The following is a 14,981-nucleotide window of genomic DNA, read 5'->3' on the forward strand; positions in this document are numbered from 1 at the left end:
TCGGATGTGCCGTGTAGGAGTGCCTGTTTTTGTCCATAGAAATCGGATGTGCCGTGTAGGAGTGCCTGTTTTTGTCCATGGAAATCGGATGTGCCGTGTAGGAGTGCCTGTTTTTGTCCATGGAAATCGGATGTGCCGTGTAGGAGTGCCTGTTTTTGCCACACACTGTCATACACTGCTACCCACTGCCAAAACAGCAACACATCCCACGTTTGTTGCAGTATTGTAACCATTTAATAATCAAGGTTTTATACAGGGCGGTATATTGTATTTACAGAATACAGAAATTGTACATCCACCGAAAACAGTCTTCATCCTTATTCTATCCAACTTCTAGAAGGCGAATTGAAGACGTCAGGTGGGATGACGTACATATATACTGCTGCTAAGTTTAAAATGTTCAACTGGACAATTCCTTCCAACAAAGTTACCCACCGACAAAATAGTACAAGTCGAACATTAAAACAAACATACATCAGCACGCGGGCGTATTATACTATCTACAAACTAAAACTTACAATACAAAAGACTATCAACATTACCAGATCGCATCGCACAGACTTCTATTATTATGACGATTTCTTACTGCTACGTCCATTAACGCACGTAAACAGATAAGGCGCTCATTTTAGAAAAGCAGTTGAAAAACAATAAATACTGAACAGCCTTCATTTGTACATTTGGTCGTGAGTGTAAAACATCATCCATTAAAACTATTCAGTCACAGGACATTTCCACTGATACACGCTGATCTGAAGTCGAAGGACGCTTGTCCCCTTTGATTTTGGGGAACCACCTCACTCTCAACTGATGTTTATACCTTGTCTGTACTGTCTACTTTATACATTGTTCAAACGTCAGATGCCATCAAATCCTGGGAAGGGAGACACTAGAGGGGAGGACGGGGAGGACCTGGTTAGCGCAGTGTTGGGGCCTACCTTTAGAATACAGCACCACAAACTTTAAAAACACGTCATTATACTCTTGTACGTAATTGCATATGATTTTGTTCAAAAGCACGTTCTCGAAACAATGCCCCATGACGCCGGCATAGCAATCAGGTCATCAAGCTCAGCAAATGCGTATAAGCTCCGCTCACTGATGTTTCATCTCTACCAGCCATGTCATTGCATAAACCCCGATGCTGCGAGTTTCCAGTAGTCGTTCACCGGCGCATGCGCAATTTTTCGCAAACACCGGTTTTAAATTATTTTGTTTCGTTTTTACACATTTCTTTTATTAAGAGGTGCTGAGGTGTTATTTTTTGTGTATTTTTACATTTTGTATTTCTAAAATTTAGTAAGAATTACATACACTGGTCACAGTTTGCCATATTCTACTATTCGCAGTTTTGGTCAATTTAAATAATCTAAATATACCGTATTTTATATTTCGGTTTCAAATGTAACAACTTGGATCAAATGAATTATAAATGTAAACTAATATTTTTTTTCATTCAGTAATTTGCACCATTACACTGAAATGGAGTTTATTCGTATTTATTTAAGTGGTAAGAATGCATTACACTGCCCACTGAACACGTCAGCCATTTTCGTGCCTGTTCGGTCAATGTATTCTACTTATGAGAATTATTTCAAGGGTTTAGGTTTAGGGTTAGGTTTAGGGTTAGGGATCTAATCCAATTTAGTAGGTAGATGCATGAGTACCATTTGTTTTTCTTTTGCATTGTAATACTTTGTTCACAAAATGGAAGACCAAAAACGGCAAAAGTTAAAGGTCACATGCAACCAAAACATCAAACATAATTAAAACACAATTATCACTTATTCATGACATATAATATACATTGCTGCTTTTAAAAAAACAAATAAACAAAATTATAAGCGTACAATCGCGATTCAAAAGTGCAATATTTTGTACTTGGGCTTACTTCCCCCGAAACGAAGCCCTCGGGAGACCGAACCCAGTCATAGCGGGTGGATATGCACTCAAGTGTAACGACGGCTTCCGATTGGCTGTTTCATTTGCTGATATGCTGAGGGTTCATTGTGTGTACAGAAAGATGATCTGTTTGATGGGCATTTTAGAAGTATAGCCAGTCACAAGAAAGTAAGAACCTTTGCAGATAACAACTTCTTTTTGTGTACTTGATGCGTCGTTTCAGTATGGATTCATATACTGTTGTCAAACAAAATCATATACACGAAAAGAAGTCGTTATCCATGAAGAATGTATATAGAGATGTTGGGTTTGGAAAATACATGTTCTCTGAATTTGCGCTCGATCCAATAAAAAAACATGTCAGTAGAAATGGTAAACTACTACATGGCTGGAATCTGTCATTCGTCAAGTACAAAGCAGGACTTGAAACTGACAAGAGTTTGCACCAGTTTCCGTCAGATCCAGTCATCCGAGAAAAATGAATGTACATGTAGTTTGTTTGCAACCCACAGACATAAAAACCTGTCATGTGTATCACACGTGCCTAATTACATAATGTGGCAGACACGGGACTCGGGTGCACGAGTCATAAATCAACTCATTTTCTTTATGTCGTATAGTCTGATAGGTGTTAAGTTCAAATTGCACGTGGTCAATGATTGAAGCTGTGTATTGCATGTTGTCTTTAGCAGACAGGCAGATAGACATATAGGTGTAAATAAACCAGACACTGAGCTTTCTCTGTGACAGAGACTGCTTACCACAATCAACAAGCTGTTTTGCGTAACGAGTAGATTATTTACTTGTTTGTGTACACAACCAAGATTAGACTACTGCTCACGACCTTAGACCCTGGGCATGCATACTGTTCCAAGCTCCGCGAAACTATTCACTGCGCATGCGTTATAGACGCAGCGCAGCACAGTTGTTGAAACCAGTTTCCCCCCCAGCGCTGGGGGGAATTTAGTGAAACGTTTGAACTCCGATTTCGCGGGCTTTTTTTTTCATTGCGTTTTTTTCAACTTTATAGGTTGAATTGGCATTTTTTATGATTTGTTTCGGTAAGTGCACACCGAAAGGTACCAGAATCTGCAAAGTTGTGTTTTACGTTGCATGTGACCTTTAAATAAACGATGAAATGTTTTAATGTAGAAATGTTGGGCTAATCGGCCTTGAACTTGCATTCCAGCCACTTTCATATCTAGAGCTACATATTTTCAGTAATGATTCGAAGTCTTACTCCCCCCATCCACACACACCCGTGCCCTCACCAGATATGCCCATGTCTCACTCATTCCTTAGCGAGATCCACATTATCCTTTCTGTGTTCCCCACAACACTTCTGTGTTCTGTCACGAAAGCACCTAATGATTTTTATACAAGCACGTCATTCATGCATGCACCGTGAAATCGACGTGTGACGCCTGACGTCAACAACCATTTTCAGTTTGAACCATATCGGCTCATTCCACAAAAATGGTATCTTGTAGATTACGGATAAGGACGATTGTGCCAAATGGTATCGGGGCCATTCGGAAACCGTCAGAAGATTGAAAGCACGAGACACCAAGTCTACACGTAACCTTCGTAATTGTCCGTAACCTATTCGATTCTTTCCGTTCATTTCCGTGACGTCACAGGAATGACTAGCTAAATTTGCACAATGTGCAACAATATGGGCGTAGCTCAGTCGGTTAGCTGTCGGACTAACAATCAAAAAGTCGCGGGTTCGCGTCTGACGGGTTCTCACAAACTGGTTGCCTGTCTCAATGACATGTGACCTACGGCTGAGAAGGTTCTCGCAAGAAATTGTGGTGCTGAATTCTAAAGATGCTCCAGTGTTAGGCTCGCTAAATACTATGTATGTTCTTCCTACCGCCGAATGTTAACCATCCAAAAACACTCAGTGATAACCTTCATTAAAGTACCCCCGTAATCCAAAGTAGTATATTAGAACAACTTGTATACAGAAGTATACAGAAGGGGGCAAAATCTCAACGAGTGTGTCATGTTTTCAGATATCCGTAATATCATAATCATGTTTTGTGATGTCAGTCAAAGTAAACTTATCCTCTGTACTCTTCGTTACATTCCACTACTGAGTCTAACAAAACCTTATGGGAGGTCTCCTTGAGACTGACCTATCAGAACACAGCTTACCAAATCGCGAAAGTGCACATTCGCACATACCGTTTGAACTTTTTATCTCGAACAAGTACGTACCCGAACGATTCCGAATGCTGTTTAGCGTACGCTCGCCTCTGGGTGATGCACACGGCGTACGTACCATGACAACGGTGAGTAAACAGTCGCTGAAAATAGTGTTTTTGGCAATATTCAAGGATGTTATCTTATGGCTCTTAGCTAATGGTAACCATGTGAACAGAAACCCCAAAGCATATATACTGCAGGTCAAATAACTGTGTTATATGCGGATTTTTGTTTGTGGAGAGATGTGACCTCAGTATTTTGTATATTTCGTACATCAAAACTCGCCCCGTCAGGAGTCAAGATATCAATCCCATGGAATATGTTTGGGACATTACTCCTTGCCGAATACACCTGAGAGGTGTTCCAGTATATGATCATGGCACTGCCCGCAATCAAGAATCAAACGCATTGCCGCAACGTCAAATTCAACGTAAAGTCTGTGGACGTTATTACAGTTGAAAGACGTTACACCATGTATTGACATTGTTCTCGGTGTTTGACGCGTATGTTATTTGCTGAGGAATGTATACCAGAATCTTTAAGATGACCGCACTTGTTGTCATACAACTACACTCATCAGAACCAGAAAGTGAGTCAGTTTATTTGTATTGTATACAGCTATAAATGAACTAAGGGTTTTCGGCCCTTTTGCGTTTACATTTGCCTTTTTATTATTCCCCTAGTGACAATATATCCGGTAGCTTAAGTTGAGTCTTAGACCTATTCCTTTGGTATAGTTATTTCACTATAAAAAAATGAGCATGTTGCGATACTTCTTTCTACGTGTAAATATGGGGCACGGAGGCTCTCCTATCACCATCGCGCTCAACGTCTTCGCTATCTAGAAGTACCCTCTTTGCTGTATAGGCATTACCTTCTAAATTCATGCACTCATTACTCATGTAAAATTTCGTGCATTAAAGTCTATTTGTGGACAAGTTATACACGTTTGAAACTTTTCGAAACAGATTTCTCGTTTATGCGTTTCTTATTTTGGATAGTATATCATAATGATAACTGTCCATTTGTATGGCGTTTTCCAAATATCACTTTCAAAGCCGATCTGTCTTTGAGGTGTTGGATGGTTAAGTGATATCTCATTCTACCTGGTTTCCATCCACTGCTGGTCGAGAGAGGCAGATCTCGAACAAATTCATCAGCGTTGGACAGGAGTGTACTATGAAACTGTGTCAGTAGCCACATTATCGAACAAAGTGACCAGTTCGAGGATATCACCTGATGTTTCTGCCGATGTGGCCTGAATTATAACAATATTTCAGTTTGTTACAGCCTGTCAGCTCAGTATCGACGAAATGTCCAAAGTGATTAATGTGCCTGGTGCTAGGATGCGAACTTATGATTATAGTCATTTGGAGTGACTAAGAGACATAACTCTGCACAGCAAATCGACCCCGCCTTCAATGACAGGGGTACAGTGTGCCGTGATTACAATGAATAGTTGCCCTAATAATTTGGGTTGCTGCTAGAACACACTTAAATGTCTAAATACATAAACAATAAAGCAACAAAGAAAGATTTGCATTAAGTTCAAGAAGAGCAGCCTCATTGCCATTTCGAGCACTACTTCATTTCAAAAACCAGTGGAAGTACCGAAAGATCAGTGAAGTCTGAAATGGAGTATAACATTTTCTGAGCATGCGCAGATTAATTGACTTTCTCGGCATGTGCACCGGTAACAGAAAAGGGCGACAAAATATATGTCGCATTGTCGCGTGCCGCGTTTTAGTTAATGTGTTAATGTACATACTATCCTCAACATTTTGATAAAGCGCGACAATGCGACAACGCAACGTTTTGATGAAATGTCGTGTTGTCGCACTGTGGCGTGTCGCGTCTTAGTGAATTTTCACACATCTTAGATAGGGCGACAATGCTACAACGCGTGTCGCGTGTCGCACTTAGTGGGAAAATGATTATTCAAAACGCGACAAGCGACACGCGACACGCGACACGCGACACGCGACACGTGACACGCGACAATACGACAAATAGGCGAAATGTCGCTTGTCGAATTGTCACGCTTTGGTTAATTTTTCCTTTAAGTTATATTTCAAAGGGAAACAACGCGACAATGTCCCTTCTTGGATTCCGTGGATAACGCATGTACTGCATAACAAAAATAAAACAAAACAAAACGAAAAAACGAAAACAAAAAGAAAACACAACAAAACAAACATCCACATCATTTTCCGACAGAGAGAGAGAGAGAGAGGAGGGAGGGAGAGAGAGAGAGAGAGTGAGAGTGAGAGAGAGAGAGAGAGAGAGAGAGAGAGAGAGAGAGAGATGTTTGTATTGTGACATGTTTGTAAAGCAAAAAAAAAAATAAATGTGACAACTGAAAAATGTGTAACGTGAACACCATTACGACTGGACTCTGTCTATCTGGCATACAAATCAACCCTGAATACCTGTTTGCATTAGAACACTGTCGATAATGAATACTGTCTACCAAAAAATACTATCAACTCTTGACACACTCTGTCGTAGAACACTATCAACACTGAACACAGTCTGCCGCAGACCCGTGAAGATGGATACTAATGATGTTGATCATGGGATTGTCTGGTTCAGACTCAATCATTTACAGACCGAAACGATATTGCTGACTGTGGCGTAAAACTAAACTCACTCTAACGTCTACACAACAACAACGCCGTGCACTTTTTTCACATAGTCTGTTCCATAATGAGGCATATGTATATATATAGCTAGGTCTGCACGCATAGGTATTGTTAGACATGATTTATAGCTTTCAAATCCCTTCACGGTTGGATGCAGTTGAGACATGTCGGTCAAGGTATCAAGTTGTAATACCAGCCTCATGCAATCATTGACTTCCGACCTATCTAAGTGACGTCCTATTCCAAGCCAGTATACCTGACAAAGGTACGTTCACCGGTCTCTGTATTACTGTACGTCAGGGGCGTAAATATATAGTTTTGCAACCTATCGGCCTTACATGCGCAAAATGGCTTGCTACGCTCCTGTGAGTGTGATACACTGTATCTGCACATGTCACCATGCTCCCGAACATTTGTTTGTAATATAATCAGGCAGTGGCCTAATTTAGAGTCCACAGCAGCGGGTGAACATGGGTATGAGTGTATGTAGACCATTTGAAAATGTCTACCTTTCACTTAAATGCTTTGATACATGTGCTACTGTGTCAGACGCTTTATCCATTGTGAATAGGGACAGAAATGTCTTTAGCAGACCTTTTTAAGGAGCAACTAACGGGATCGAGTGATTGGGGAGCTGCTCTGATTCACGCATGAATTGGTATCGTAACTGCGCAGATCGCGGCTCATAATGTTAAACATATATTTATAGAGCAGCGTACACATATACGGTTACCTCACAATCCCATGTAAACCTGAAAAGGTTTAGTAACAGGGTAGTATATTTTGTAGAGGATTGGGTGTTACGTTTCGAGGCATGTACCAATAGTGTCATGACGTAAAGCAGATTTATGGCGTTACAATACTTTCCGACACGTACCTATGAGATCAACATAGAATTTACAAGAAATTGTTTGTGGACACTGTATTGTTTCGTCGATACTTGAACTAGAACGAGTATGTGACTAGCCAATAGTCGACGCCGTTATGCTGTTACGTCAACAGTGAATCATAAACACACAAATTGATCGACATGTCCCAGGTGCTGTATCTATTGTGATAGTTATGATACCAGCCTCCACAGAACAGAACAAACTGAATATTACATGTGCTCTTAAACATTGTCAAACTTCCGTATTCTTACCATTTAATATTTTAAAATATCTACCCCTTAAGAATATTCTCAAGGTTGCTCTGTGCCCATGGAAATTTTGTGGCCACTGCAGTGGCGTCTTCTCTCCAATATTTTTTCTGTCCATAGTGTTACTGTGTGATGATTGTCTTCAGTGTAATATTGCCAATAATGTATGATTATCTATACTACAATACTGCCAACACTGTGTGAGGTTCAGAACAGGCATTATCCACAGGACAACACCGTTGAAACTACTTTAAGGGCCGATTTCGACACTAGACGTCACCGATTGGTTACAACCCGACCTCTTTCACTCTTGTGTCATAGGAGTCGTTAAATTTTGGATTCTGTCACGCAGGTCTACCGTGACGAGACTATGTTACCCACCGCTCAGAAGTTATCCTATTATTAGGACACATAATATACATTTTCGAAAGCTGTAGACAGACTTTTTTGTTTCAGAAATCTTTTGAGGAGGTATTCAAACACTGATATACAATGGAAAAGACAAACTGCGGTGAAGTTACTGAGCTTGTTAGACTTATTCTATGCAACCAGAAACGTATAGCGGACATGATGGATGTTCTTGTGAACAGAATTTCCTCAATGATGGCGAATGTCGTGGCTTCAGATGAACAACAGGTGGCCTGGAGAAGTCACCAGCGAGACAGTCCAAGCCAACTACATCATCAAATGGAGGAGCTCAGGAGTCAATTAGGTGAACTAGAACAGAGGGTTGCCGCACTGGAGATCAGTCAAACACATCCGGATTGGAACAAGACATCCCGGAGAATAGACATGGAAGTAGGGGAGCACCTTGACGGCACCCTTCCTGAAGACTTGTCAGAAGCAATGTCGAAATGGTGCAGTTTAGATTCCCTCGAGAGGATGGAAAGTCCCACAGAGTCCTTGAATCAGCAAAAAGGTATTTGTACTTTGCAGACAGACACACGACGAATCATCATGAATATATATGCATGGATATCTAGTGTAACTTAATACTCACCTATGTGGCTTGTCGATGTAAAGAAGCAGTGTCAGTACTTTTTCAGTGAAAAATTAAATTAACGTTTCACGCTACACCGTTTTGACATGTTTAATGTGTGTTTTCTGTTCTATTGAACCAAGAATACCTAGCATCTAGTATCAAAGATAAACGTTTATTTTCACTTTCAATTGTCTCCATGATGAGAAGCATCTTAGTTAACCCAGATAACATCTGTTTGAAATAAAATCAACAAGTGGGGTCGGGTGGTCGGGTGGTCGGGTGGTCGGGTGGTCGGGTGGTCGGGTCGCTATCATGGTTGATACTTGCAACCATGCCTAGATTATCCAGATCCATTCATGAGGTCTTAGTGGTTCTGTTGTAATATGAAGCTGACCTTCGATACTCAGACATACTTTAACCTTGTCTGATAAAATTATGCTTCTTTAAGTTCCACTGAATGAGGTTTCGTGGTGCTACATGAGTTTAGGAAACACGCTTTGACATACTCCACGCACTGGCCGTTGCTGGTTCGAACCATTACTCCTTACTGAGGGAATGAGTTGGGTTTTATGACGCTCTTAGCAAACTTCCAGTACATCACTGCGAGGGACATCAGACATTGTACCCATGTTTGTTCCTAGAAGAACCAATTTCAGATTTAGCAGAGTGGTAGCACTCATTCTTCTGACATCGTACTGCATGATACTATTCAAACTGGTAAAAGAAAATAATCACTTAAACCTGGACTTGACCGAGATTTTACAGACGTTATCGACAAATTACTTCACTGGAAACAATCGCCGACACTCTGCGAGGTAAAACGCAACTGAACGTAACTATTCATATCCGTAAGAAATTCATGTCCATTTCTTGTTCTTTCATTCATTTTATACACAATGAGGCCTTGATAAAGATTTTTGTTGCCTGTCTGTTCAGTCAACACAATCTGTATTAGCCGTCGACCTCGTCCTCCCTGAAAACAATGGAGTTGCTTTGAAAATTAAGCTAAGAAAATTAAGCTCATTCTGTAGCACCGCTCTGGATGCTGTTACATTTTGAGGCTTCCACATATGTACAACAAGTCAACGCACTAAGTCATATAATTCTTCTCCGGTTGTTTCAGGTGTTTGTCATTTTAAGGCTGTCTCTCTTGCCATATTGTTTGCTAACCGCCTGGCTGCCTCAGAAACACAATGTAATCGGGAAGAAAGACACGGACATCCTATTGAAGAAAAGCCAGGTAACGTTTAAATTGATATTATTGATATTATCGTGGTATAAACATCATGTCCCGACGATGGTCGTTTCTGAGTTTATAAATTCACGTAGAAACGAAAGTATACATTTGGTGTATGGGGATTCTGAAAAATACAAATGTTTATAACTGTTTTGGTTGTCACTGACAAGTCACAAAACGTGTGTACAGGTATATATTGGCAAAACGCAATAAATATCGCGACGTTACCATCGCCTCAGTTCCCCACGGCACGTACCTCAATATCGGTGTGGTGATGTGAATTGTACACCATGCGCTTCTGTCAAGAAGAGGTGAATATATAATATAATTACTCATCAGAAGTTTAGACAAACTTACATAGCACTCGCTATATGTTACATGGAAGATTGATTTCTCCACAAACGTGGGTGAACCAACTGAAAACCTTTCTCAGAAGAATTGCACGAGTATCATGCATTAAGTTGCTGAAAGGCATATACAAATATCCTGCATGTGAACAGCTGCGTTTTGGTGTAAAGGTTGGCTAAGAATTCGCCAATGTTCAGTGATTTTTCAATTCATCTATTGAACTCATGATGATGCTCTTTTCAACCTTATAACATTTGTTTTACAATACACCTGTTCATGTGTAAACGGAATGGAATATTTTGCATGATTTACCTTAGAACAGTTGTCTCTGGTAAGTGGCTACATTTACACAAGTGAGTCTGAACTTTTCATGAATTGAATAGTTGAAGACAAATATTGAAATATACTTCGGCATCTCGGTAGTGTTTCGCCATTGCAATATATTTCAGTACTATTCTAACATGTAACATGTAAAGATGGACGAGCTGTTACAAAAACTGGCTGATATTGTTTCAGGTGGTGATCATTTAAGAGTGACAGCATTGGCCATAGTATTCATGGTCAAGTTGATGAAAGCTCTGGATCTGCCTCTTGTGCTGGACATTCAAAGGAAATGATTACACGATGCCATTTAGAAAGTGGTCAAATGCAACATATGTCATATTTGGGATTTCACTTTCTTAGTAAAGTACAAATTCTAGTACTTTTTTCGGTTGAGTCCCATCCGGGATTCGAACCCGCACCCTCAGAGTCAGGCACCTAATCGCCAGCACACAAAGTCAGCCGCCTAGCCCGCTCAGCCACCGCGACTTCCACAAAAATGAAAGTCGGACAACTGGTAGTTTAGACTGCGTACTTTGTGTACTTTTTGTAGAATTTGTACTTTACTAAGAAAGTGAAATCCCAAATATGACATATGTTGCATTCAAAGGGAAGTAACTCCAGGCTCGCACAGGGAGCCGCCCGACCGTGTGCTGCCATGTCGTTAGATATGCAGAAGCTATGATTTTATGAGAGCTTAGTGGAACTGAATCTGTGGAACAATGAACAATGACCAATGTCTTCTTGAAACTTTGTGGCGATGGTTCCATGAAGGACACATAGCACTGTTAAACAATTACTGTGAAGTTACTAATTTTAAAATACTGACTGCAAGTGGCAAACTATCCCCATGAAGTTGCTACCGGAAAGTATGACTGAATGTGGCAATCAGATGCTATGCAGTTGCTATCTGAAAGACTGACTGCGTGTGGCGATCAGATGCCATAAAGTTGCTATCTGAAAGTCTGACTGCATGTGGCAATCAGATGCTATGCAGTTGCTATCTGAAAGTCTGACTGCATGTGGCAATCAGATGCTATGCAGTTGCTATCTGAAAGACTGACTGCGTGTGGCAATCAGTTGCTATAAAGTTGCTATCTGAAAGCCAGGGTGAGTGGTTTTAGTTTTACGCCGCGCCCAGCAATATTCTATATAGCGGGGGTCTGTAACTAACCGAGCCTGGAGCAGACAATCCAATGATCAACGGTATGAGCATCGATCTGCACAATTGGGAACTGATTACATGTGCCAACCAAGTCAGCGAGTCTGACCACCCGATCCCGTCAGTCGCCTCTTACCACAAGCCTTGGGTGGCAAGTATGGGTTGTTGAAGACCTTTTCTACCCCGGATCTTCACGGGTAGCTGAAAGTCCGATTGCATGTGGCAATCCGATGCCAACATTTCTCTTCTGAGGACACATCATAGCTAATCGCTCTTATTCATCCAATTGTTCCATGTTCAGAAGAGCCAAGTAGTTTATTTCTATGAAGACCATTGGCCTATATACACATCGTGTAATACAGTTTACATTGAACAGTGTATACGGACGTAACATATATATTACACATGTGCAACGTTTCAAACAGGCGCTGCTTTTAAGATTCATCTTTGACAAACATATCCACAGAGTTTTAAATTTAATACATCAATTAGCTTAACTGAATTAATTAGCTGTCTGAATCTGTGAATTCTTGGATGTGGTGATACCTGTATGGTAGATAAAGTTTTTTTTTACATTCCTATACTATTTACATGCAATTTACATTACTTAACTTTTAACTTTAACTTTCCATCGCCATAAAAATCGTTGGATTTGCGGGTGAAATATCTTAAGCTTTAGGTAAAGACATTTCTCACCCTATATGACAAATCTTGCACACATCATGAAAGATACACGCGGCAAGAAAAAACATTATCGAGATATTTATGCGAATCTACTGTTGTAACATAATTGCCTTATAAAACTTTCGTGATTCGGCAGGCGTCCTCTTCTTCTAAAGTGGACAATGGCTGCAATGTAAGTGTTTTTTCACAAAAATATTGTTAAACCCGACGCATTGTTCTAAAATGTTAAGCTGTCTTGGTAGACCTGGCCCTCCTTTCACGAAGCAGCCTCTACTAAGGTTAGTCGTAACTCCCATTCTTTAACACTACACTAAGGTTCCCTTAGTGACTTACGATCACCTTAGTGCTTTGTGAAAGGAGGCCCGGATATTACATCGGAGACTAAAAACAAACCATCCGCAAATGATAATAACGTACCATGATCTACCAGAAACGTTTGTCAACTGACAGTCATATTCTGAACACATGACATGGACTGCTTTCTGGTCACGTGGGGCACGTCAACCAATGAGGTCCGAGGGACCAGTGAATAACGTGTCTATCCTATTGAACTCCTTAACGTTAATTCTGAACTATTTGAGGCACGGGTGTTGGGATATAATAATGAGTACCAGAGTTAGGCAAGAGGCGAAAAACTATTTAGAGGAAGTACCAAAGGAATTACCACGATGCAGCATTTTCAGCGGGTAACATAAAAATGTTGCTCGCCTGTAAACGTGGTCCATTGTTTGACTCAGCCAATCGGAAAACGACATTTAAGTGTGAGGTGAGATAATGATAAATAAGCCTTCTTGAACTAATGGACGGAAAGGTCTCAGCTATCTTATTTTATACTTGGCTCTCTTATTTTGTAATGCATCCACGTTTTCGACTGTGATTCCTTGACATCTACATATCTTCATCATGCATTATGAAATCAATAACTGTCAACAATTCTTATGTATGCCTGCACATTAACCAAATATTAAACACGTCCGTAATGTTCAATTCGAGTGGATTTAATGAGCAGTTGTATTTAGTGGAGAGAACAGAACACCAAAGTCAATAGTGAGCGTACTGGAGGAATCGATTTGTAAACAGCACGAGGTTGTAATATCTGACTCTGCATAATAATCCAAACACATTTGTTTCTTGTCGGTGTGGTGCTTTTACAAGAACATATCACAAAACCCTCTACTCAGACTGTGTATGCAATCATGTGTCATGAATGAATACTTGTTTTCTTTCCGACACATTACACTTAATCAGAGAGAGGGTGTGTTAAAAGGAATCAAAGTATTGTCAGACAATGTCAATGTAAATTCAGTGATTCAGTCATTCGAACCGATGACCAGAGCGTCACCTGGATCAAGGACCTTTCATCTGTAAGACCCACTTTTCAGGCATTTCAAAATTATGCTGAGCACATATTATACATTTGAACACATCTGCGGTCATATGGTTTAAGTGGGATCTTCGAATCGTCAGGAAACATGACATTAGCCCAGCTTAAAGTATTTCATTCAGACGTCCCCGAGATGAATGACGGCCCTGATTCAAATGACGTGTATTTGACATGGTCGCTGTGTGTGGAAATGCCATCTCTGCAAACGCCTGGATATGTACTCATACATTAGTTGCTTGCTATAACCTGTCCCTCATCTTTATCTTTATTTTTTTTAAATGTCATCGATCAGACTAACCTGTCCTGGAATGGAGTAGTTGCTTGTGGACGTTAGGAAAGTTGAGGATCATCCACGTTGAGCGTATTGATAATGATAAGTTGGGAAACAATAGAGATAACTTGTTTACCTGAGTGACGATTTGTATAAATGGTATCACTGATATTTTGTAAACAAACAGTAATATTAGTGTGGTTGGGGCCCACACAAGCCCTCGCAGCAAGAACTCACTATTGGTGAGAACTGTTACAGGATATCGTACATATAAGAAGAAAATACAGTGGTATTATTTTCAAGTCTCTACTGGTCCGAAGGGGAAAGGAACTAAACGTTATCGTAACACACTGACTAAAAGAAAGCCACATTCGAAAAACACACTTAATACATGAGATGTTCCTCTTTCTATGCTGGAAAATGATAGATTCATATGAATCGTTTAAGGAGAGACTGTAGAGTGGAAAGTCTGTCACAGTAAGTCAAATTAATATGAATTAAAAAATGAAATGTAAAACACTGTAACTAGGCTGATAAAGAGACTCAAGCTCATAGACATTGCAAAACAGATTTTGTCCAATTTACTGCTCACCACAGTGAGAGGAGCATCTGTGGCATCGGAGACGTTGGAGGCTTTGCCATCGCTGTCATGTAGATTCAGGTGTTTTTCACATCCAATACTGACAACGGATCGCGTTA

At 40.3% G+C, this 14,981-nt stretch overlaps 1 protein-coding gene across 1 annotated transcript; it reads left to right on the top strand.

Moving 5' to 3' along the window:
* Positions 1-6,901: 6,901 nt before the first annotated feature.
* On the top strand, positions 6,902-12,522 carry LOC137295119 (uncharacterized). Its single transcript, XM_067826437.1, has 4 exons — positions 6,902-7,020; positions 8,350-8,812; positions 9,999-10,115; positions 10,977-12,522. Exons 2-4 carry the CDS (start codon positions 8,386-8,388, stop codon positions 11,075-11,077), a joined length of 645 nt encoding a protein of 214 aa, XP_067682538.1. The 5' UTR covers positions 6,902-7,020; positions 8,350-8,385; the 3' UTR covers positions 11,078-12,522.
* The last annotated feature ends 2,459 nt before the right edge of the window (positions 12,523-14,981 follow it).

Source organism: Haliotis asinina, chromosome 1 (assembly GCF_037392515.1).
Source record: "Haliotis asinina isolate JCU_RB_2024 chromosome 1, JCU_Hal_asi_v2, whole genome shotgun sequence".
NCBI classification, from domain to species: Eukaryota; Metazoa; Mollusca; class Gastropoda; order Lepetellida; family Haliotidae; genus Haliotis; species Haliotis asinina.